Source organism: Sceloporus occidentalis, unplaced genomic scaffold (assembly GCF_023333645.1).
Source record: "Sceloporus occidentalis isolate IW3139 unplaced genomic scaffold, rSceOcc1.0.p SCAF_122, whole genome shotgun sequence".
NCBI classification, from domain to species: domain Eukaryota; kingdom Metazoa; phylum Chordata; class Lepidosauria; order Squamata; family Phrynosomatidae; genus Sceloporus; species Sceloporus occidentalis.
In genome coordinates, this window is record NW_028317102.1 from 1,628,470 (window position 1) to 1,654,930 (window position 26,461).

General features: G+C 38.5%; 1 protein-coding gene across 1 annotated transcript in view; it reads right to left on the reverse strand.

The window, feature by feature from the left end:
* The window catches only part of LOC149282144 (phospholipid phosphatase 3-like), a 32,533-nt gene extending 13,382 nt beyond the window's left edge, over positions 1-19,151 (reverse strand). The window contains exons 1-2 of the mRNA XM_089498567.1: positions 19,007-19,151; positions 869-1,026 (exon numbers count right to left, since the gene is read on the reverse strand). Coding sequence (XP_089354693.1) covers positions 869-1,026; positions 19,007-19,151 — 303 coding nt within the window. The remainder of the gene's footprint in view (positions 1-868; positions 1,027-19,006) is intronic.
* Between the last annotated feature and the right edge of the window lie 7,310 nt (positions 19,152-26,461).

Genomic DNA, 26,461 nt, shown 5'->3' on the forward strand with positions numbered 1-26,461 from the left:
CGTTCCTAACGTTCATACACGCACACAAGCTTATTTTAATCATTTCTCTCCTGTACGAATCCATTAGCTATCCACCTGGTTGAAAGAACTTGGTTGGCACATAATACATTGAGCTATGCTGCATACATTTTACAAGCAATTTAGATCATTGAGATATCTAGCTGCAAAAACAGATTCATACATGTATATCTCTCTCTATATAGAAAGCAAAGCAAATTTGAACCCAACACCAATGCAAAAGCCCAGAATAAAGAAATAAAATCATAAAAATCATTACATTTATGAGAAATATATGTATGGTAAGCTGTAGCGGTAGACCAATATCTGAATAGCTAGTGTTTGGCTTTTTTGTGTGTAAGTGAATGTGGCCGAGAAGGTTATGTGTTCATGAAGGTACAGGTTTGTGATCAAATAACAGAAATTAAATTAATTGTTTATTCAATACAGAATTCTAGGGACTTTTGAGAAGATGATTATGAGAAGTCCTTGCGCAATAATCTTGAGAAGCAGGTGAAAGTACTTAATTCTTGGGGGGGGGGGTTAAGACATTTTTCGATGGAACTGGCCTATGTGTGTTTGCCATTTTTCTTTTTGTTTACTGGAAATAAGGAAATAAGTTTCAGTGTTTTTTAATCCGATTCGCTTTAAGAAATATAAGGTGTATTAATGTTGAGTGGCTTTTGTGGCTTTTTTGGTGATTTCCCCCACCAGGTATGTTTCTTTTTTTTGGTAAATGCCCCAGAAAAATCGCCAAATGTTTGAGAATATAAATCCAGACTTGCCTATAACAGGGTCATTTAGCCAAACCACTTAAAGAGAAGAAAGGAAAAACATGATTTTTATTTTGATTGTTAGATTGCACACTTACAGTAAAGATCGAAATTAAAATGCCGGCAGCAGAGAGTACTGTATCGCTAATGGTTTCTGCGTTTTTGTAGGGGTACATAATGCTCTCGTCCTCACAGTAAAATCCTCTCTTGAACGGCTCGATTCCATTAGTTTCAATTATCAGGAAAGGCAGGCCAGCTAGCGAAAGAGCAAAAGAGCAGGGGAAAGAGAGAAAAGAAACAAAAACATTGTAATTCCAGAACGTATTGTACATTTTATAAATAAATGCAACATCGCAGACCTTCTGGGACCATGCAAAACCCGTCGGAAGTAAGGACGTTTTTAATAACGTAGAATTTTGTCAACGAGTTTGGTATTCGAAGACATGCTTCCCATATGGGTGACTATTGGGCACTCAGGGAGACTGGTGGCCTTCAAGAAGCACTTTTTCGATTACGTGTTAGAATGTTGTGTCTTTGCGTGGCTCTAAAACCCAAACACCTATCACCCCCAGAGGTAGCATAGTCCCGTGGCTCCTTGACTATTGCAAACATTTCACTTACAGACAATAACGGCACCAACACGCATAACGCTAGAAGCACCGGTATTTTTACAGTGCTTTTCTTTAACTCATAGCTGATGCTTTGGTCATTGCAGAAAAAGCCCCGCTGGTAGGGCGTACCGGACGTATTCAGCACCACTGCTGGGAGAAAAACTGTGAGGACAAACGGTGAGACATCACAAACATGGCAATCTCGGGCTTTCTAGTTTGTCTTTATAGAGGATCTGTCACCTTTCGCTTTGTGCCTTGTTGGGTCTGGCATGGCGACATCTCCATGATGATTCAATTGGAAGCCCTACGCTCCCCTCTCTTTCTTTTATTTTTTTTTTCTAAAGCTTCCAGAACATACCAAATTTCATCAAATATACAGAATAAAGAATCAGGAATAACCATATATATATATATATTTAATGGAAATTGACTCCCCATCCCCCACCCCGAAGTTGAGATTTGGGGAAAGGTGACAGATCCACTATTAAAGTTAACATACAATAATTATTAACATAAGTAATGGTCTTATTAACTCACGGTACGGTATGAAATGAAAACACTTGAGGTTTATTAACAGATGCATTACTCCTCTGGTACACAGCAAGGACTGAATAACATCATTCTATTGCGGACAGACAAGCTTTCCAGAGCTCGGAAAATAAATCTATAAAAATTTACTCATCTCCATTTCACTACCTAAGCATTTATAAGTCAGGCCAACTTGGCTCAGCGAAGTCATTTCTGGGCCAACAGTACAAAAAAAATCCAAAGCGAATAGTTCTCTTGTGAAAAAAACCCCCAAATAACTAATAATACGTAGTAATAATAATCCAACGTGTCTTTATCGACGTGGTTTCCAACAGGTTACCATCTTGGTGATACAGAAATCCAACTCTAATAAATATCGTCTAACGCCAAGCTACAACCGCCATGACGCTCAACTGGTTATGTCAACCAATATAGGTCTCTTGGTTAGAGAATGTAGAGGAATTAAGGTTGCCACATGGCTCCTCAACAAATGTTTTTCACATGACAGGTCTTTAAGACATATGTTAGGAGAGTGAAGCTCATTGGAATGTTAACCACTTAATCTCTGAGAGAGAGCGGTGTGACAGTCTACACATCCTCTGTTTTCTTAGCCAAAAGAGAATGATACTTTAATCTTTTCAGTACTACCAGAAGGATTGACGACTGACTGAGGCTTCTTTACTACTCACCTTAAGTATTTTCAGATGTTATTCCAAGGAGTAGCTGGAATAAGAAGTTTCGTAGAATTCATTCTCCAACAATCAGACGATACATGGGCTTCGTTATCTCAACCTTCAAACTGTTAGGTATAGACATCAAATGCCTACCGAGTATCCCCAATGATAAATGCATGGAGAAAATTTGAAAAACTGGAGAGGGACAGGATTCTGAATCTATACAGAACGGATTTTGGGAGCGAGCCTACTTGGGATCTCCATGTTAACTACTGAGTTGTCTACCGTGATAAAGCCAACAACCCCTAACTTACAAGAACCTAGAAGGTTGGTTAGACTTGTGGTCCAAAAGGATGTATTCAATTTGCAAGCAACTTTGATGAAGTAGCCTCAAACTTCTTTGGAAACATTTTTTTTGCTTTTGCATTCATGCCAGGCCAAGTAAGAAGAATCCTACATTTAGGAATGTTTTTTTTTTGAGGTTACACCTAGGATATAACCTGTGGTCTTCATGTGGAACCTCGCTTAATTTTATTTGCCCTTCACCTTATGGTCACCCCCCCCCCTTTGTCGTCCTGTGGCATCAGTTTGCCCCAGACATGCTTTAATTGTGATATTACAGTCTACTTTCCTAGCACTGGTTAAGAGCCATTATGTTCTCTGTAATCTTATCACCGTGACAAAAGGTTTTTAGCGTAAGTGGCTATGACCCTGAGTGCAATAGACACTGTTACAAAGTAGCCTTTGCTTCCTCATTATGGACATCCCATGACATGCTTATTACAACGTCCCATCCGCTTGGTGGTACTTCAATTAAGGTGATTATCCCCTGCCAAGCACATGTTTTGCCATCAAACCAAGGAAATCCTTTACTGTCTTTGGTATCTTGAAATATAGCTTCATGAACGCTCCGGTACTTCTCGCACTCTCTAACAAATTGACTACTTGCCTGCTTTACTCTTTCATTTAAAGTTATTTTAGGTAACACTGTTTGCTTTCAGGCCAGGACACTATTGACCAAGGAAACAGTTAAATCTGTTCCAAATTGACTTTCCACTAATTTCACCGCTATAAAGTTAAGCAGGCGCACGGAGACTGGAAATTTCTCTTTAATATTTTGTAGTGGTTAATTTTGGGGATCAGGCCTAATCACTGGGCGGGGGGGGGGGGGCGACAAAAAAAAGAGAGCGAGGGGAAAAAAAAAAGACGCCAGATTCCGTAGAAATCGTCTGGCAAGCAATACCTGCCTCGGGACGCACATAGTAAATATTATGATTTCATGCATGTGACAAGGGTGCTATTTTAGGCCACTATAAGCTACTGGTCTTGGGGTATGTATAAACCTCGTTTAGTTTGTAATATATGCTCTGATTATTGAAACTGGCACGAAGCCTGAGTCGCTGGAACTGCTTGAATTTTTTTTGGTTCGCGTTAGATTCTTTGAAGGCAAACCATTTCTGAACACATTATATCTGTGAATACACCCACATAAAAGTCTATTTTGCAAGAATTCTTTCTGTTCCTTTACCACCCTGACTGTGTTATTGAACAATCGTACGCATATAAAATGTATGTGTTCATATATTTAGTCTGAACTGCACATATTACTCTAATCCATTAAAAAAATAATGAATTTCAGATGTTTAACACCATTTCTTAATTTAAACAGCTAACCAGTGGCACGAAAACAGGGCTCTTGAGCTGCAGCTTCTCCTTAAAAAAAAAGCATTATTATTATTTTTTTTTATTATTATTATTTTTATTTTTTTTTATTATTTTTTTTTTACCGAAAGCCCATCTTTGTAAATATGTATTGCTAGCCTTCTAAATTTAAGACTCAGGATGGCGTAGGAAAGAACCAGGCATAAAGCTTAAGGTTACAACTAGCATTTTCTTCCCCAGTTTTGTCAGTGTTTTTATTGTATACAGAAAAAAAAGCCTTCTTCGGTACGAACAGTTGCCACCTGCATAAATACCATACTGTACCGTAATGGTATAGCCATGTAACAAAAACAAGAACTAGAAGCTTAAGGGTTTAATAAGAAAAAAATGGAATCCTACAAAAAACTACTTCACTAATCATTGAATAAAACGCCCCAAAAAAACAGACGTGTATTATATGAAAAAATAAACTTTATATGACAATTATTGCTTATAAATAGTAATTTAGATTAAAGTCATTTTAAAGTTAGTATAGGTATAGGCTATAGATATGTAAATAATAGGAAAATGGTTCTTAAGGATCCAGTATCTCCTTCCTGAGTTGCTGAATCTTAAAATAAGATGTTACCCGGCCAGAATAGTCACAAAGAGAGTCTGTATTATCGGCTAAGAAAATTTTAAAATCTCCATGAAAATCCTCTAGCGTCTTTTTTTTTTAACAGACAAAAGTTGATTGATGCTGACAGAATGGGACCCTCAATGCAAGCGCCCTCTAAAGGGGTCTATAATAGGGATGGTATTTTAAAGCTTTGTAATTATGCTCACATTTGCTCAGTCACCTGGTTCAATAGGAATTCTGCCATGCTAAATCCCAAGTCTTTGTCCCGTGGCACGCAGGTTTGTGTGGATCACAAGGGGATCCTTTCTTTTCCCACGGGAGGGATTTCACTACTGGTGGCTCTGAAGCTGACCTCCATTCACCGTATGCTAACTCCCAAAAAAGACAAAAGCATTGGCTGTGAAGGCCCCATTGTGTGTGTTCCAACATTTTAATGGCTGGTCATGTTTAAAGAAAAAAAATTGCTAGTATCGAACAGGTTAAACTCCAGCTACAAGGGGTACAGACGTCAGTCACTTTACATAGAGGACAATGCGTACAGTGTTTCATGGCAGAAGTAAAGATGGACAATTCCAAATGTCTGCTTTCAGAATTCTAGTTACAATGACCTGTCCCGCTGTCCTGCCGAAGCTAAATAGAATGTTGAGAAAATGGACTTCAACAAGCTCAAGGGGCAGGCGGTCTCTTTTGGATTCATTGTCGTCAAGTGCCAACAAAGACTTCTCTGTTCCCTCAATTAGAGTTGGATATGAATGCCAAGGAACATAATTTTAGCAGCCCATGGAAGAACATTGATTCCTTGCTCAATACGGAATTCTACATTGGGGAAAAAATGCTACAAAATGTAAACTACAATTTAAAGCAACATTATTTACCTTGAGCTTGGGCAGTTGAAGACCAAGCAAAAGCATGGCTACCTTGACCATGAAGAGGCGCCTGAGTTCCAGTGTTTTGTTGGATGTCCTAATGATGTAGGTCTTCTCAGATCCATGACACATTAAACAATTTTTAAAGGCCGAGACACTGGCGTGGTTTCTGTTCTCTACGTTAACGCGTATTATTGTGGCTGTCAAGCTGAAATGTAGCTGTGCCCATCAATCTTTACTTTGGAGCACAATGGGGGTACTTTACGCCCCTCCTTCTATACCCAATTTTTCCTACCCCCCACTAAACATAAAGATTCACAGTATGGGAAAATCATTCCTGCCTATGAAGATAGCAAGAGATGCAGAGAACCCTATCCCTTCAGAATAATCGAATCAATTGCATGCCTGGTTCACGCAGCCGCTGAAAGCTCTAATTAATCAGACAGTGAACTCTTTACCAACTCAAGATTTGCCTCTTTTCAATAAGTTTACAATACAATATCCTGAAAGACAAGAATGCTTCAGACACCTCGTGAAGAGAACTAGTTCCTGGCAGCCGCTTGGTACTTACGGGATTGTGTGGCTTGTAATTACATGCAGGTCTCATGCCAAAAAGCCTGTTGATAGAGGGAAAAATAAATCCCTGCTCGACAGGCTTGCTTGGGAAGGGATTTTAACACTAGAATAACCAGGATTCGCATCACACAGATTATTTAACAGAAATTAAAAAAAATAGCAAATGTTACAACCGAGTGTTAGCCTTATGGGTACCAGAGGGACGAGGAGCATATTGGAGACCATTTTGTGCCCATCAAACAGTTAAATCTGTTTGGAAAGGATAGACAAGGCTAAAGATGTTTATTGGAAAAATGAGGCATATGATTTGCTTCAGATTCCCTTCATTTCTATGTTCTATGAAAAGTTTCATGCTGTTGAAATGCTATATGTCGCCCCTTTTAACGTCACCGCCAAGTGAATTACTTTGATCAGCCACGAGAAAATCGTTCACCGTGTATCTGAAATTTTTTTAATGGCACACAAGTTTAGGAAGGTGCTTGACCAAAGAATGTAAGGTATTAGGTTCTAAGACACCTTTTAAATGGGAATAAAAAGCAAAGACATGCAACAAAACTGGAAAATAAAGCTTTGGCAATGAACGGGTTAATATTTGTCTTGAGCCGGCACCATCTAATCACTTTTCACCAAGACCTCCAGGGATAAAAAAAGGCTGATATTTTCTTTTGTCAGCGCAGGCTCCAGATAAAAGTATGCTGACAGATTGCAGAGTTATTGTCTGCAGAGACAGTGGCAGTGGGAAAATCGCAACAATTTAACCATCTCAGTCATAATATTGCAGTGTTTGGCCATAATGATACAGCAGCAGTCAGACCAAGGCAGAGATGTGACGCAAGAGACCAATGCGAGACAGGAATAGTAAACAGCAATTCACATGAGAAGCTTGGCATGAAGTTAAAGCCTGTGATACAAACTCTGTATGGAATAAAGGCTTGTACACAGAGGTTATACTATAAGTATTGATGTTAAACTATAAAATAGTTTTCATTTAAATAAACCTTTTAATGCATGTTTAGTGGGGAAAGGAGAAAGCATGGAACTCTGCAGTGGAAATGAGTGTCGGAAGGCTCTGGGAGGAGTAAGTGTAAGGCTATGCAGGAAAGGAGGTTCTGAAGGGGAGGAGACATCACAAAGTTCCGCAGGGGAGGAGACAGCATAAGTTCTGCAGGGGAGGAGGCAGCACTAAGCACTACATGAGGGAATGAGCTGTAATAAGCACTACAGAGAGAATGGAAAGAACAAGGCTGTGCAGAGGAATGGTGGCATAAGGCTCTGTGGAAAGGATGAAGATGCAATAAGCAGATCCAGGTTCATAGAGCAACAAGGGTCCTAATGACCTGAATACACCTAGACGAATAGAAAATACTGGTACCTGCTCCGCTCTTAGCAGTGTTGTGCTGTTTAAACAGCTGCCGTGTTTACTTAGCGCTGCCTTTCAAATCATAACTTTTATCACAGGGAAATAATATGGGCAAAAAAAAAAACTGCGAAAATACCTGAGAAAATACACAGAAGCTTCAGGCAGGTTCAGCCTTCAGCCGAGCCATTAACATATCCCATATCCCATTGGGAGTAGTTTATCCAGTTACTATATTACCCATTAACTAATTTATTATCAGTTTACGAACACATGCTAACCGACAGATGCTTATATCGCAAACGGCTAAGGAAAACTCCCCTAACTCCGTGACATTTTCGGTTTTCTGAGAAATGGAACTTTAGCTAAAGCCTGCCTTTAAAATGAACGTAATTCCACCTTGCAACAAGTGATTGATGTGCATTACCAAGTATATTAACATGTTCACTGCTGCGTGACAATGTTAATTATCCTGGAAACTGCCAGGGTTGAATTTCCCATGAGACATTTCAGGCAAATGGCTTTATAAGGCACAGCAGCTAAAAAGAAAACGAAAAAAAAGAAAAACATGAAAACTCCCCAAAAAATAGGGTATTAAGCAAAAAGTGAAAAAATATGTGAAGTTTGTTCAGTAATTATCACACACACTGCCGCAGGTACGTTTGCCCTCTAGTAGCTAAGAATCTAGGCTCTGAGTAATACAATGCAGTTAAATAAAGCCTTTGTATGTTTATCTAGCAGATTAAGATAAAACAGGAGCGTTGAACACAAAAAATTAATAAATTAGCGACATAAGTCACACTGCCACTACACAAGCTTTAAACAGATATTTGCGCAACATTGCTAAGCTCTTTCAGTGCCACCAGAAAGTCTAATAGCCCCGATAGGATGTCATCTTTAAAGATCTATAGAACTGGCATGACGACCTTGGCAAACGACCTTGGCGATCCAGTTCCCTGGAGTAAAATCAGATTCCCAGGGCCGAAACGCGATTGATTTAAGTACAAATCCTACAGAACCTCATTCCAAATTTTGCAAGCCAAGGCACAAAAGACTAAAAGAAATCCGCAATCTAGCCGCTGTTTTTTGATGGTCATAAAAAGTTCAGAGTACAATCATTAAAAAAAAAAAGACGTCAATGACCTTATAGAAATGATTGCCAAGTCGCTTTCAATAAAGGGGGGGGAAAAATGTAATCCAATTTGCTGAAATGTAACTGATATCCAAGCACAGGGTAGGCAGAACAAGGTAGAGATCTCCAGAAGCCGCTTTGGCCGACTCCATAATCCTTGAACCTACCTCTGATGGAAACATCAGAAGAAGTAGGTTTTTTTTTTCTTCTCAACATATTCTCCACCAAAGAAAAACAAACGACAATCATACCCCGGACAGGTTCAAATAAAATCTAGAATTTCTGAGCGGAGAAATCATACAAATAACTTTTGAACACCCATTTGTTTTTTACAGAGACCCAGTCTGATCTACCAAAGAAATATCTCAGCTTCCATGCCAAGTTTCTGCTGTTCCGTTGAAAGGAACCATTGTTTGTATCCTTGAGCTTTTACTTTTCTTAGAACCATGAGCTTTACTCTAACGTATCCTGAACTTGAACCCCGATGACTCCTTAAGGCGAAAATGCTTCAACAGCGTCGAGCGCTGCCAGCAGGTTTGCGGTCCATAACAGGCCTGGAAACCTTAGAACTCGGACACGTAATATTCCAAAAAACATCTTTCATGGAAAGGAAATAAAAAAAAGAATTTCAAAGCAAAAACCCCCCCCCCAGAAAATAAGGATTAGCAGAATTTAGTGGAATGAAAGAAAGTTCTTCAATCATTGTGTGTAATATCTTAGCTTAGTAGAGATGGTTACCAAAAAATAATGTATTTTACGCAAACATGGGGAAAAAATGGGCAAATTGTTCAAATGTATGCAAAGCTGAATTTTTGATAGCATTTAATAATACGCGGAGTAAATTATCACTTCCATCCCCTTATAAACGCATGGGGAACAACGCTCCTCCATGCTCACGCACCAAACGCACCCCCATTGATTTGTCCCCAAACATATCCTTTGCTATGAAAGCAACAGTTTCCATATAAAGTAATTGACCCCAAAAAACACAAAAATTCAAGCAAAAACTGGAAGAGCCTCTAAAAGATTGAGTTGTTATCTCCTAGGGGAAAATTGTTTATTTCTTAAATGCGACTTCACGCCATCTGGATGGTGGGTTCTGCATTCATGGATGGACTCTACTCATCTATCATGGGTGGACATATTCCACCGAGTATGTATTCGTCAACTCCTTGGCCAGACTTGTAAGCGCAGAAAGAAAACCATCAAAATAGCGCTTTATCTGGGAATAAGCATTCACATAACAGCACAAGAAAACCGACTTCCATACTAATCACTCTGCCATTCAACTTCACGGCCATGTGAATGGAGCGCTGACAATGGGCCAGATTCGCATTCAACGTTCCGCACAATGCTAAGCTCTTTCACTCCAAAAAAAAAAAATGCAGCTTTCACGGTCTCATTAGTAAACGTTTATAAAATAACACTGGAATTCAAGGACAAAAACAACAAAAAAAAATTCTCTTTCAACAAAACTATGTGCAAATACCCCCCCAAAAAAACCAAAATCCTTTAAGAATGTCTAAGGTATCCTCCCAGATGCAGAGATATCAAAGGTGGGATTTTTCACGAGCAGGATATCCAAAATTATATAATCTAAAGATTTATTTTACTAAAATTAAAAATATTTAGCTTTTACAATGTGCCAAAAGTTTTTTTTATCTGAAGGCTTCATAGTTTCATCCGAGGACAGATTTTGAGTATCTGTTGGAATGCAAGCGGTTTGGTTCACAATGACGGTAATGCAGACCACGGGCTTTCTTGGCCCGTTGCTACGGATACTGCGTGGAAACAATAACCATTGTGGACACCTTTGAAAAGGGGTTGGTGGGAAAAAATAACTGGCATTCGCTTCGGTTATTGGCTTCGGCGGAGGTATTTCAATGGCCAATAAAAACCGCACAGTACAACGTCCTATTCACTTTTCAAAGATACTAAATTAGATCAGGCGGTTGAAAGGGACATTGTTGTCGGGAGGTGGATGGGCTCCTTCTCGGTTCCCTCCTTTATTTCCTAATCAAACAGCCGAGCGACGATGTAAAAAATTATATATACATTTACAAGAGCGTACGATACATATTGGCAGTCAAAGGGTTAAAGTTTGCGGGCCAAAAGCGCTATAAACATAAACATGCCAGGGTCCAGTCTGTCCGTTTCTCCTGCTGTAAAAACTCAAACCTTAATCAGTCGTTGGTCTCGTCTTAGATTCAGGAGCCGTATGTCTGTCCCATGCATGTTTAAGTCCCCTCACTGTATTACCCTCTACCACTTCTGCTGGGAGGCTGTTCCACTTAGCCACCACCCTCTCAGTAAAGTGAAACTTCCTTATTTTACATCTAAACCATGTGTTGATGACACAAGCAGGATTTCGGGGTATTAGGGCTTTAAAAATAGCACAAGCCCAGTTTACCGATCCAGTTTCATGCAGGATGTTTGATACACTGCGCCGTCCAAGCAATCTACCCCCTCGTATCTGGGCTTCCAAGCGTATCATTTACAGAAGAACTTAACGGCACATTAATAACGCTTACGCTCCTGTTATAGATATGGCTGGAAGACGACCAATTTATTTGCATACCCTGCTCTAGATTTGGGGATTAAATAATTGTTGTTACCAGATCAGGTTATTCTAACTGTGAAATGCCAAGAGGTGCCGCAGCAGCTGTAGACCACCTGCTCTGGGTGCACTACCTTGATTCAGCTAACCCCAGCACAATAAATCACATAATAAAACATACAGAGTGTGTCCGTTCGCCAATGCGTGGGCTTAGCCGGTGACATTGTCATGGAGCCAAAAGTGAGCCTTTTGGCTTCTGATAAAATCAATGGCTTGTGGGTGGGAGAGAAAAAAAAAAAAAAGCTTGCGGCCACTATGTAATCTGGGCACAGGGTAAACCGAGTGGCACGTGGGGCCAAATCCTTTCAAAGCTTATGTACGGAGCAAGAAATGTGAGCACAAGTACTGAAATGCAACTGGGTGGCTATCACTAGCCCCATCATCCAAACCTGATTGTCTTCCGTCATTGTTGGAATACAACTCCCAATATCCTCGGCCACACAAAGAAAGCTAAAAGATATACAGGTAATAGGGAGTTGGGACAGCTAAACCACACTAGGTTTAATAAAATATAAAAAAATAAATAAAATAAAAATAAATATAATATACAATATATATCATATATTGATATACTGTATAATATAAAAAAAATATAAAAAAATTGGCACAAAAACTGAATTTTATTGCAAAGTGCTATTCTTTACCGTCCTGGCACTGAACAGGTCAATCGCGAACCAGCCCTGTTTAGCTGCACAGGCCCGCAATAAGTGCTCTTTGTATTAGAGGATTAAAAGCGGAAAGATTTTTTTTCTCCTTTATTTGCTTAAAAAAAATGTCTCTTTGACACATCAATGCAGCGCTTTCCTGTCAGCTGTTACAACAAAAACTTTCAGATACTACGCGACTTAGGTAGAGTTGGAAGCCGGCCAGGACGCCCATTGAATAATTGGAAATAATTCTGTCATGTACCAAGCAGCGTACAGAAGGCAGGAAACAAAAACGGTATTAAATAAAGGGGGGGGGGACTTGTTTTAAGAGGATATAACCACAAATGTACTTTATGTGTACCATAAATGATGACAAAAGATTTCACTTTCTACCACGCCTGACAAATGAATTGTATATACTGGGTTTAGAGAAAGGGACACTCCAGCCATAATATGCATGACAGCTGAGTGGCCCCTTTAAATGTTTGTGTGGTCCCCGTTGCATATGCATGGGGGGGCTCTATACGATCCCCCCATATGCATTTGCCCCGTTCCCTGCCTCCCGCTCCTTGGCTAGCAGGAGATGTGTTCGGCCACCGCCTGCCTGGTTGTATACTCACCACTAGTCATCTCCACTGCTGGCCCTGCAAGGGTTCCCGCCGGAGGTCTAACAAGACCCTCTGTGCGCACCTGCAGAAAGCATCCATAGAAAACGCTTTCCTTCCACTGAATCTGGTGTGGAAAACCGGACCATGGAGGGGAGCGTGGATCTGCAGCTCTGCAGCTGCAGCTTCTCCTTCATATGCATTCTTCTTTATTGGCGAGGCTTGCCTGGTTAGACTTGTCCCTTTAAACTCAACTGAATGCAGATTTGCTTGATTGCTCTCCACGCAAAGTCCGATGACAACACTTGCACTTGTTTTTTTCTCTCTGAGCCGAAGTGTAAGTATGTATTTTAGCTACTTTGTAACTAACCTCAAAAGCCAAAACAAGTCTTGTGGCCAATGTCCTGTTTACAGTTGACTTAGACGGTTCCAAGAGGAACTCATTATCAGCTTGCATCCCTACAACCTTAAGACAAATATTCCTGCCAACCCGAGAAATAATATTTACAAGAGTCCACGTAGCGTGAAAACCGGTCTATGTGTTGGGTTAGCCTTAGATCATTAGATATTAACGTTGAAAATGGTTTTCCACCAGACGTGATCTTCTGTTCCGTTGATCAATGTAGTGTTCTTGGTGATGTTCTACTGTGAATGTGGTAGTTGTGGTATCTTTGATGAAATCTTAATGGGGTTTTATACGCAGATTTAGAACCCCCCACAAGGTCTAAAGAAAGTAAGAATGATGCACGAAGATGGATTCAATGACATGTGGAGCACATCTTACTATCATTATTACATTCAGTTATGTGGAGTAGTATATTAGGAACAAGGCCACTTCAAGAATCAGAAATCATATTTCATTTTAAGAAGGATGAGTATCAGGTTTCCAAGTTCTAGTGAAGCCAGAGCGTCAGCTGGAGGACCTTGATGCTCCGAATTTCTTTTTTCCGAGCCAAGTTCTGACAAATGGTAGGTTTGAAAGTGCAAATAAAATATACATTGATTTCCAGATGAAGCAGAACATTCACCACCATGTTTTTGTTGAGAACGTCAGGAATTTCTCATGTTTTTTGAAGTGAACCCCCTTTTAAAACAAAAATTAGGAGGATGCTGCTTCCGTTTGAGAAAGAAAGCGAAAAAGGGTTGTTTTTATTTTAAGAAAAATGTATTTAAAAAGTAACTGGAATTTCAACCACAGAGAGAGTTTTGGAAAACCTGCCTCAATATCGACATTGAATGTAGAGACTGGATTTCCCGTTCTTCTCTAAAAAAACGCCAATTTGTATACTAAACAATGACCCAAGTCTAAGAATGACGCCTATTCCTTGAGATCAACCTTGGTTCCGACTCAACATGGCAGCTGTGGCACTTACGAGTCCAACAGCAATTCCATGAAGAGTAGCGCGCAAGCAGTTTGGCTGTAAAGACGCTCATCGCCGGCTGAAACTTGGCTAACTCTTCAAGAACTCGAAGGGTTGGCTTCTTCCCTCGCTTCACATCTCTAAACTAAAATCATTCCAGATGTTCCTCAGCAAATTCTCCACCGCTATAAAGTAGGAAAAAGAAACGTTTTTCTTTTTTGTAAATATTATTAAAAGGGTGGGCTTAAATTAGTCCAATATGCCTTTTAGCATCAGTCAAATACTTGAGATTTTCCGACTACTCTAGATTTCACGGTAACATCTCAAGAAAGGTTTTGTTTGAAGTATATTTGCCGTGGGGAGCAGAAGGGTGGCGTCAGTAATTTCAGATGCCTAGTCCTAAGAAGAACGTTGGCTGATCCAGAGATGGACAGTGGGAGTTGTAGTCCACCTCAGATTCATTGATACTCAAGTAGTGGCATACTTGGACCTCTGGTGCCGCTGGACCGTCTCTGCCAGCTCTTAAGATGACCAGTTAGACCTCCAGAAAAACAATATGGCGGCAAGGATAGGCAAATTACGTATGACTGTAGACATCAAAGATCTGGAATCGAATTAATGAAAGCTGAATTCTGGAGCCATTAGTACAAAACAAAAGGAAAGTATCAACCTGATATGAAGCAGAGGAGGCCAAAAATAAAGGTGCAGTTCCACTAAGCCAAAATATTAAATGCATTTTCAGCAATTAAACCTTGGCAGATATCTAAGTTTATACTTCTCCCTAAGGTTTGATCAATTAAAAAAGTGATGCTTTTCAGAGGTCTTTCAGTTTCTATGGCAACAAGCTATTAGTAGCTGCTTTTGTGTCACGTGACAATTAAACAATTCCCTGGAAACTAATGAATGAGGCAAAACTTAACAGCCCAAAAGGCCGAGCTGATATATATTTTTACAACCATGTAGGCCCTGCTGCGGTCGGTATGCACGGCCGGCTCCTCGCGAAGGCATCCGTGAAGACGCAAAGACAAGATAAAAAAAATAAGACACCTTCTGGTTCCGTCTGAGGAATTTGGCCGTAATGAAGGTCTGGCATCAGTAATTAAAACACTCGCCTCCCCCCTGGCAAAAGTCAACAATCCCTGGGTGACAGGTCTACCCTTATTGATTTACTGCTCAGTGGTCAGTTAGTTCCACATGAAGGAAACCACAGTAGTCCCTACTTGAGTTATTGCAACATTGTGGTGGTCATTAATGATTTAGTATTCTTTTTTTTTTTAAAAGGTAATTGTGTTTTAGAGAGGCAAGGAGCGACCAGCAGATAAAATAAAATAATCTGTTTATAGGTAAAATACCAAATGGTAATCTGACCTAGCCCTGCAACATGTATAAGCAAATTGGTAAGACGAATGTAAGACACGTCCCCATATAACCTATGATTAGGGGTCAGTTTAAGCTCTCTGGGATGACCCTTGTTAATACACAGTGACGTCCCATAGCGGAAATCTTCAATAACACTCTTTGTATAGTAAATTTAGCTAATAATTTAACCCTTTAAGGTGTAAAGCTTTTTTCACTGTATTATTGCAAAATGATTACGGGGCGAGTAACGGAGCACCTGCAGATGATGACAGCTACCTGCACAGCACACAGAGAAGGGTGCTGAGTGTGCTGGGAGTTGTGGTCCATCAGCAGCTGGACAGGTTCAGGGTGTCTTGCCAGTCAACGTCGTCAGCTCCATGCTATGAATATGAAAGAATTTGACAGCTTCTAGAAAACAAATCTGAAACGTATTATCCCTTCTTCAGGATTCCGACTGACTGTCAACAAACGCCTCTATTGTCTGCCGCCACCTGATATCAATTCCAGATACAATATTTGGGGATCCTGTTTCATGCCCATAGGCAATAACCACCAGTCAGCCATAGGCAGCGGTAGGGGAACTCGCATCTGTATAGTTCAAAAATAGCTGCCTGTGCCCTGCGCAAAGGAGTCTAATTTCAACAAGAAACAAAAAAAAAACATCTCGGATCTGAAAGTAAATGAGATAAGGAGCTCACAGGTAAAGGATAGAGATCAGCCGCTGATCAAGCCCTATACTTAAGAGGTTTACATAGACTTACCTTCTATCCCTTATTTCATGGAATTAAGAAAATGATGCTTTTATCTCTAAGACTTGCTTCTAACCTTCTGATCAACAATAAGTTGTTTTACTAAGGTGTTCCCCAAGCCTTTCTCATTCAGAAGTTTAATCAGGATCTCCCTGCCCTGTTCTGATGTAAGACATTGTACAGTGCCGCGGAATATGATGGCGCTGTATAATCAATAACTAATAATAAGGAATCAATATCTTGAGTTTTAATATTATCAGAGTAACATAACAATAATGCTAATACTAAGTGGGATGGTTTGGTTATTGGGACCATTCTTGTACGACACCATCTGAGTGCCTGGGGATGCTGAGACTTGTAGTTGCTTCCTGTAGATTTTGTTATTTTGCAGCAAAATAATTCAAAATTCCATAAAGTTTACTACCACTTCAAGTGATTCATCATGCTTAAAGACGAAGTCAAGGACTGATTTAGACCTGATTCCTACATCATGGGCACATTAGATGGCCAAAAGGTTCTTATCCGCCATCAAATTCTACATTTCAATGTTTAAAGAACATTTAAAACGTACTCATTAGTATACCTTCTCAAACACCACTTTTATTTTTATTTATATATTTATTTTTTTAATATTCCCCAACAGTAAAGGCAGCAATTTCCACAATTAATGGAACCCAGCCAAGAAAGCTTGTATATCAAGGGGACACTTACTAAAAAAAAACCTAAATCCTTCCAAGTTTCACCATTCTCAATTACATCACACAATGCAAACCAGATGTCATTAATGCAATGATTTATGAAAACACCTCCGTCTTAGAAAACTCAGAATGTAATCTAAGAAAACCCCCCCAAAAAGTTCAAAGGGTATTATCATTAATTACCAAAAATATTAATTTTGAAGTTCAGTAGGACTTTAGAGTATTCCTTCTGCTTTATGCTGTATCCATGTTACTACTAAAAAAAAACATAGTATTGGGAAGAATCAGAGTGCAATATGTGCTGTCAACTCTTTTTTGGTGGCAATTACTACTGTATCTGCACAAAGTGGTGTCCCAAAAAATATTTCTCATAGACAACAATAGCTAATAGCGCCCCCATAAAACAGAAAGTTTATGATAGGTACTGCACCCAGAATAAATATTATTATTATTTTATTATTATTGTACTTTTTATACCTTTTCTAAGGGCTTATGATACCTCTTTTTTCAGCAAGACCAAAGTTCCCAAATGCATGTCCTAAAACAATACTGAATGTTTTTTTCCCCTCTGACATGAACTTTGAAACACTGTCAGACACTTTTATTACTTTGAAACAACACATTAACTGACACTGCCATTATGATGAACCAATGATTTATGGAAATGCGGAAAACACATGCACAGCAGCTCTATGCATATTTATTTGTAGGTAGGGGCAAAAAAAAACATCTAACCTATATTTACTTAAACAAAAAAATCTCAGTGACAATGAATGTAGATGCAACAGGAGAAGAGAGACTTGGTGTCTCTACCTCCTTACTTATCAGATCATAGTCATCAATAAACCAACAACTTTAAAGTACAAATGGAGGAGGGAGAAAGAGATGTGGGTTAGAGAAAACAAAAATATTTTAGACATGTTCTGCTGTATGGTGTACTGAAAATGCAGAAATTATAAATCAGTTCTAGAAGACAGGATTCAGTCTGGAGTAGTCAGTTCCCAAAAACAATTTGGAAGTTTTGCTTTGAAGATGCCTTGAGTATGTAAACCTAATCAGATAAGCCTGTCTTCTGCAGCAAGAACTAAATAACTCCTTCTAAAGAGGTCACCTTTAACCATGTCAAGCCCCTTTATGTTGTTGTCATTTTTGTTTTCTGTTTTATTCTTGTATATGGATATTTGTTCACATAAAAATTAAAGCCAAGCCTGCTTACACGTGGAAATGTATATATATATTAATTTGCACTAAAGCTGTATATGTTTCCTTAAAGGCATCTCTTGTGTTAATATGAAGACCACACAGCTGCAGTGTATATGAGTTTCTTGCACTTAGTTTACATGTGGAAATCCTGAACTGATTCACCAAATACACACATGCAATTTTCAGAATGGCTGTAGGGGTGTTTATATCCTGAATGTTTTTATATACATTAAAAAGCAATCAGTAAAACAGATTATTTTTTTTAAACTCTGGTCATAAGGAACGGTAAATAGAGAGTTTGATACACTGTTTATAAAATAGAATTCTGTAAACATAAACATGTGTGCACACACATATATAGCATACTATCCATAGAATAATTATATATATATATATATATATATATATATATATATACTTGGATCCCAGAAAAGTTAAATAGAAGAATGCCCACTTATATTTGGCAGGCTGTCAGGCAATGAAAAGGGGGAAAATCCATTAAACTGTTTGATTTTTAAAAAAAATGCAAGCAATTAATTATTTATTTTTTTATCCATTTATTGCATGTGTTGACTATGTAATAAATAGATAATTGTCACATATAGGCAATGTTGTACGTTCTGTATTGTTCAAAAAATTAATAAATATACAGGTTTTTTTAATTATGTAAATGTACCTTTGTATACATATTTAAATTGTACATCGCTGCAGAATATGTTAGCGCTTATAGAATAATAACAATACTAAGAGTGGGTGATCAGCTAGTGCAATGACACTATAACATACATTGTAACAGAGGAGTAATGCATTGGAGGTCAGTAGATACAAAAATCATGCAAAAGTTCAATGATATCCCTACAATGCAAGGGAGCTCTGCAAGTTATTATGTTGCAATAAGTTACAGTACTGTCTTGCACTTCAGAATTTATGTGCGGAAAAAAAAAAAAATAGGAAAAAAAAATGTTTTCTTACCCACTATCAAGCAGAATATATCCAGGAAGATCAGAAGGATTTTTTTGCAGTTTCTATCCCCATTGTTGTTGTTGTTTAAGGTTGTGCTGCCACCATTCCTGGTTTCTGGGGGCACAATGGCTTTGTCATACTTGTAATTCTGCATGGTGGTGGTGCAGCTAGAGACAATTTTCTTTAAATCCAGGCTGGCCCCTTTCTTAGTCCACTTAGTACAGTGACAGCTTGGGACTTTGTCCCCTTCCCTTGACTGGAGCTGATCCCTTGTGCAAGAGCAAAGTCCTGGGAGCTGGATAGATTAGCTTCCCAGCAACACACACTAACACACACACACACACAGTTTTGTGACAAGTCCTTGGTTAAGTGCTCAGATGTGTCCTCTGTGGGTTTGCAATCCCTGGCTTGATTGAGTTTGGGTTCCTTGCAGTCACTTTGTAGTTTTGGCTTAATGAATGGAGTGTTCAGCTACAGTTAAAAGGCATCCAGCTTGCAGTGCTTACTCTCCTGAAAGCTCAGAGCCTGTCTCACCTCCCTCTCTCTCTGTTGTGCTCTGTTTCAGGCTGCAACTCTTTTTTATTTAACAAGTCTTTCCAGCCCACTCCTCCACCCCTCTCTGAAGCAGGGGGCCTGCTTTTGGCTCAGATGGGATTTCAGCGCACAGTCCACTTCCTGAAACTCACTTTTCTGCATATAATTAACTGCACATTTGTTTCCAAACTATAGAGAAACTGGGGAAGAAAAGCTGATACTGGCAGAATAAGGGAGCATCCAAAAAGACACAAAGTTAGGGCTTTTTAAAATACATTTTAAAAAAAAGTAACTTTATAAAGAACCTTGTAACTTTTTAAACTTTTAAAAAGTTTTGGGTTTTTTTTTTTAATCTCTCTATGAGTTAAGAATTATGGTTTTCACTTTAAAAATCACCCAGATCACTCTTTTTCTCTTTCAAGCTGTTTGACAGACAATGCAATATTATTTTTAAATTATAGGGATATTTTACATTTAGATTTAAGATTGTGGGGTTTTTTTTTTTTTTTTTTTTTACACTTCTATTGCTAGGAGAGATAGTGTTGAGTGTGTGTGTGTTTGTGTTTTCAGCCTGACAATGCATGGCAAGTTCTCACTTGTATTACTGTCAGTGACAATTTGCTGCAGTGGTTGGGGATGGGTAAAAAAAAAAACTAATGTAACACATTCACTGCTGGATAAGAAGTTTACCGCATATTATAATCACTTATTAAAAAATTATATATAATTTTAATATTCCTCTTAGAATATACACACAGTAGTTTCATATTATTACATCTTGTTTTACTGGAATCAAGTATGAGAAACGAGCAAAAATACACTCTAATTTAACCCCTTCATTGTTGGATGAGGAATTAAGCGCAGCTTATAATCACTTTTTTAAAATAATCATCTAATATTGTACATACTTTACATACAACCTTATGTAGTGTCATTTGTCCCATGTTTTATTATTGAAATCATATAGGGCTAAGTTTATAATTATTATCTATTCTGCTCGGGTTGGTATATTTCTTGCTGTCACTTTACTGAATAGTCATGGTATCAATGTCCCTTGCCAGATTTAACATTTTTTTAAGGGAATATAAAACACTAAAACACTTTGTTGACAAAAAAGGATACGCAATGTTTTTGCACCTAAATTACTGCAGTAGGTTATTGTACAACAGAGTTGGTCAATATTTCCTCTAGCTGGACAACTCCCATCACTCTTAACCCGGGCATATGATGACCCAGTGTTAAGGGTGGGTAAGCTTAGATTGCATTTCTACAGTTTACAAACCTGCCACTCACTTATTATTATTATTAGTTGTAGTAGTAGAAGTATTATTATTATTATTAGTAGTAGTAGTAGTAGAAGTATTATTAATATTATTATTAGTAGAAGTATTATTATTATTATTAGTAGTAGAAGCAGTATTATATTTTATATATAGCCAACAGTTTACGCAGCGCTTCTTAAAGTCCATACTTTTAAAGGGTCTGACAAAACTAGAATTGACAGACTAAGATGTACGGATAGATTACGTAAAGAGTGCCCGGCTCTCAAGCTTACACTTTAGAGGTGATCCAAAAAGTAAAACTCTATGAACCCCGCAACCATACTTTGTGCTTTTGTGCTACTTATGGAGTACCAGATGCTAAAAAATGATGGTATCAGAACTAGTGCTTAATAACTGGAAAACAGCTTACATACGCCAAACCAGAGCGCACTCTAGTGGTCACTAATAAAACTGTACCTCTTCAAGCTGTGAAGTAACACTATAATAAAAATAATAATAATTATTATTATTAGATTTTTTATATTTTTACTACGTTAAAGAAATATTATATTGCTAGACGATAGCTTCTGAATTTAAGACTCAAACTGATCTCAGGATGGCGTAGGAAATTATTATTATTATTACTATATTTATTTAGATAAGGCTAACACTTTCCACAGCACTTCATATAGTACATACAGTCAAAGGGTCTGACAAAACTAGAATTAAAAGACAATGAAGAACTGATACATTAGGTAAAGAAGGCCCTGCTTACAATGTATAAGATATTCTTATCCCAAAGACCAGACTATATCTAAGTCCACAAATATCTTAAGCTTTAGCTTAGCATGTATGTATGCATTTTACAATTCAAATTAACACCTTACTGCTTACATACAAAACCTGAGTTTTAAAACTACAATAACATAAAATAATTACAATATTTTTAGCTAATTCCCCTTAAAATGTATTTACCACTCAAAAAAAATATAGTAATTCATTTTTGAGATAATTTCTTTTCCTATGCCCCTCTTAATATTTTTCCTTTTTTTTTTTCTTCTTTTGCTCATATTCCAAATGAGAAAACTCGTAGCATGTTCCATAAAACATGTCTTCATTGGAAATCAATGGAGCATTTGCCGTCATAATTAATCCAAGTTGGACATAATTCAAAATTATTAGCCTTTTCTTCAGTTTGGGTCTGTGTTATCTAACAATCAGGTTAACATAACCCCCCCCCCCCAACAAAAGAAGCTTTTTGGCAAAGTAAGCCAGGTTTCGACAAAACAAGTCCATTCCCAACTTGTCATCCCACATATCTTTAGTGAAAAGTTTGAAGGAATCCATCAGGATGGAGTCTTGAGACACTCTGCAGACCTGTCTAGACTGAAATACTTGCCAACCAGCTCAGCGATGTGATAGGGATCTACTGTATACCCCATTCCCCCTGTAGTTAACAGTGACATTAACAGATCTGTGTAACTCTAAACCATGGATGGAGACCGGCAGATAACCCGGAGACTACTCCAAGGACGACGTATTTATCCGATGTAGCCCAGATAAACCCACCGGGCCAGTAGACTAAAACATCAAGATGCCCTCAACTTCAGAAGTCAGTCCACAAATTGAGACATTCATCCCTATTTCAGATTTCTCCCCCAAATCTCTCTTTAAGACCAAAAGTGAAATCTGTTTCCAAACGTGAGCTATTGATTTAACCCCTTCACGACAAAGCTCGTAAACTTACGGGCTCACAAGCCATTGTCATTAATGGGTTTAAGGACAACCCGTTGTCCTTAAGGGGTTAAAAGCCTTAAATGTATCTATCCTAGTAAGTTTCATTTCTGTAAATCCAAATAGTTATGTGATGCACTACTTGTTATCGCATGCTCACACCTTGTACAGCGCTACGGAATATGATGGCGCTATATAAATAATTTAATAGTAATTATTATAAAAATCCCAGCATGTAAAATATTCTATTGGATGAACCCTGCAGCTATCCATATAATGACGAGCCTCACCCTTCAATATTGAACAAGAGCCTAAAATAGATTAAAAATATTCTTGATAAAATAATTCTCAGAATTTCCCAATCATGTCTATGATCCCGGAGCGAAATCAGTAAATAAAAAACTGAAAAATCACTTATCTGATGATGTCATAGTGTCATTATGTGACAAGTGAAAAGGAGCAGTTACAAGGCAGGGAAAGTGACAACAGGCCACAAGGTCACATACAGCTAGTTTGTGGCTATCCGCTGTGGCATTAGGAAGGGGAAAAACAGTCACGTAGAAACATCGGCCCCATTCGGCCCGTCTAGTCTGCCGTTTTTTCTAGCTGTAACGACTGAAACCTTAATCAGTTGCTGGTCTCGTCTTACATTCAGGAGCCGTATGCCTATCCCATGCATGTACTAGCCTCTACCACTTCTTCTGGTAGGCTGTTCCACTTATCTACCACCCTATCAGTAAAGTAACACACTCCTAATTAAAGAAAATTGTCACAATACATTTTTATTGCACTCATTTTCACAAATCGTAATTATGTGTCTTTTAAACTTGAATTATCCTTTTATCTTTTTTTTTTTAATTATTTTAATTTAAAGTTGATTTGCAGGAAAAGTAGGAAAGCGTTTAAGTATGTGTGAAAGTCTTGTGTTACGCACCCACTTCGAAAAAGGAAAACCGAACAGGTAAGAACATGTCCCTAACCTCGCTAAAATCCCAAAACAGGCAAACCCCTTCTCCCATTATCTCAGCCCCGCTACCACCAACAATAAAACAATTAACAGCCACTTGCAAAGTGAAAAGGAAATCTGTTAAAATATCAATTGCACCGCTGAATTCCTGCGGTTCCAACGCCCCCCTGGCTAAGGGTACTTATTATATTCTCAGCCCCGAATTAACTAACCATCTTTGACATTAACCCCTTCAGGGCCACGGAACATACTAGTGCCGCAAAGTGTTAAGGGCAGTGGAAGTTGAGAACATCGAGAAATAGAGTGTAAGCTCTGCAGGGAAGGGACCTCCTTTCCTAATGTATCCATACCTGTTGAACCCCGACCATTAAGTCTGTATGACTACTGTGTTTATTATATGACGCCACTTATTGCATACTTCCTTGTTAGACTGTAAACTGTAAAGTACTTTGAAAAGTCGAAAAGTAATAAAAATATACATATAAAATATATAATAAAATATAAGACATAATAGAGAAGGTAAAATAATATAGAATATAAGAAGAAGAGACCTAATCAGGCCGGACTGGCCATTTGGCAAACTGGGAAATACCCGGCCGGCCAGTGGCGGATAGCACTGGTTACTTATCTTTGCCCTTTTTATATACATAGCATATCTGTCATATCTGAAATAATGGAAGATAATGAAAAAGCAAATTATAAGGATAGCTATTTATTGTGAAACGCGTCGGATGTCATTTTCTTGGTAGAAATAAAGTATAGTTGATGTTTGGGTATGGTTGCCTCTATGACAGTATCGGCGGAGCGTTTCGCTATCTTTATGCCCCAAAGAAAAGCTCCGTACATTATGATTGAAGAGGATTCTGTTATTCCTGTCCCTAGGCAGGTGGAACAAAGGACGGGCGAAATCGTCTGCATTGAATAGATGAGAATCAGGTGAATATTCACACGTAGAAAGTGAAATGCAAAGCAGACATTTAATGATGAGTGGGTTGAACCCACCACAGTTACACTATTACCTGTAATACAAATAATAATAATTACTTAATGTTTATATAGCGCCATCATAGTCCGTAGTGCTGTACAATGGGTAGGCAATTTGACTTACAGAACAGCAGGTGAGGAGGGCTCTGCTCAAATGAGCTTACAATCTATTACAATACATAATAATAATAATAATAATAATAAAATATTAATAAAAATTCAACTTTTTCTCAAATTATTAAGGCATGAACAAACGTTGCATGTTAACTTTAATTGTCTTGTGGATGTTCCCCTGCTGGATATTTCTGTACGAAGAACACTTAAGTTCTATTTTAATAAACAAATAAATATAATAATAAATATATATAAACAAAATATATACAGTGAGCAGGTCCCTTTTTAATACATTATCATAACCCATTGCATGGCGAGTATCCAAAGGGTTAAGTGGATGCCTAGTGGCTGGACATTGATTTGGCAAGCATTCCAAAATCACCATTAATGATGATAAGGTCATACCGTAGTGCCAACCGCATGACTAACGAGGGTGACATTCTTAGTAAAGAAAGGGACATTTTTATCTCAAATATACTGTATTTATGCGGTTTAGCGAAGAACAATTCCTCTTTTTCACTGTAAAATTGAAATAGTGATTTCATTCTTGTCCTATACGCTTAGGTCATATTTTTGGGGGAAAAAAGTGACATTTTATTTAAGAGAAATGAGGCCCATCTTAGTAAAATGCAATTGTTTTACACTGGGGACCAATTGTGTGTCTCAGACAGCATTTTCACTAAAGTGTTTTTATTATTTAAATTTTTAATTAATCTGGATTAAAAAAAAAAATTCTAAATACTGGCCTAATGGGAGAGATAAGGGAGCTTGAAAGCATTTTAATTGCACTTGTGGTTAGTTTGATAAGGGGGTGGTAGATACGTTGAACAGCCTCCCAGCAGAAGAGGTAGCGGTTAATAAGGCGGAAGAATTTAACCACCCATGGGCTAGGCATATGATTATTCTTAACCTAAGACGAGACTGCGGACTAAACAGGGCTTGTGGTGGGCTGAATGGTTCTTATCTGACGTCAAATTCAGTGTTCCTATAGTATTACTGTAGCGCCGACATAATCTATAGCATTGTACACAGGGAATACAGTACATGCAACAGCTGATGTCCACTTAGTAACATGCAAAGACAGATGGCGCAGAGGTCTCTGCTCACTGGAGCTTACAATCTAGAAGCAAGCTGGGTAACTGATACAAGAGATAAGAGCTTTTAAATGTAACATGGTCCAGAGCGCGGCGTTACCGGCACGCAGCAGATGGTTGGGGGGGTGGGTGCTGTGTGGACACTTTATGATAAACTGGAGATGACCTGCCCGGGTAACTTTGTACTTTTTTAAACTGACATAAGATTTAATAGTTTTATCCAGAAGCGTAGAACCTGTCGGCAGATCGGCCCCATTCGGACTGCCCGTTTCTCCTGCTGTAAAGACTCAAACCTCAGCAAACGCATCACATAACAAAAAAATCTTTAAAAAGTGGCTATTCCGGCTCCCGCTTAATTATTCCAATGACATTTATGTGGCTTCTAATAAATTAAGAGTTTCTTTAAGGCTAATTACTTACACCTCCTGCGGATTTGCTCGCCACCCATGAAAATGTTGTCTAAGCCATGTTTACGTCTTGTTTTGTTTTTTTATTATTTGTTGCATTTAAACAATTGTCTGGCTTGTTTAAGGCAGGAGAGGCCTCCCAGGCGTTTGCTTTAAGGTATTGTGAACGCCATTAATAGCCCGCGGCATCCAGCAGGCACCCAGATCAGGTTACACGGCTTCTATTTTTACCTGCCGCTTCTTCCAAAAGACAACGAAAAAGAAGAGGGAGCCGTGGGGCTATTTCCATCGCAAAAGTTGCATTTGAGATCTCGTTTCCCAAATTAATTAGAGCTAAAGACATATATTCAGCAATTATAGATAGAACT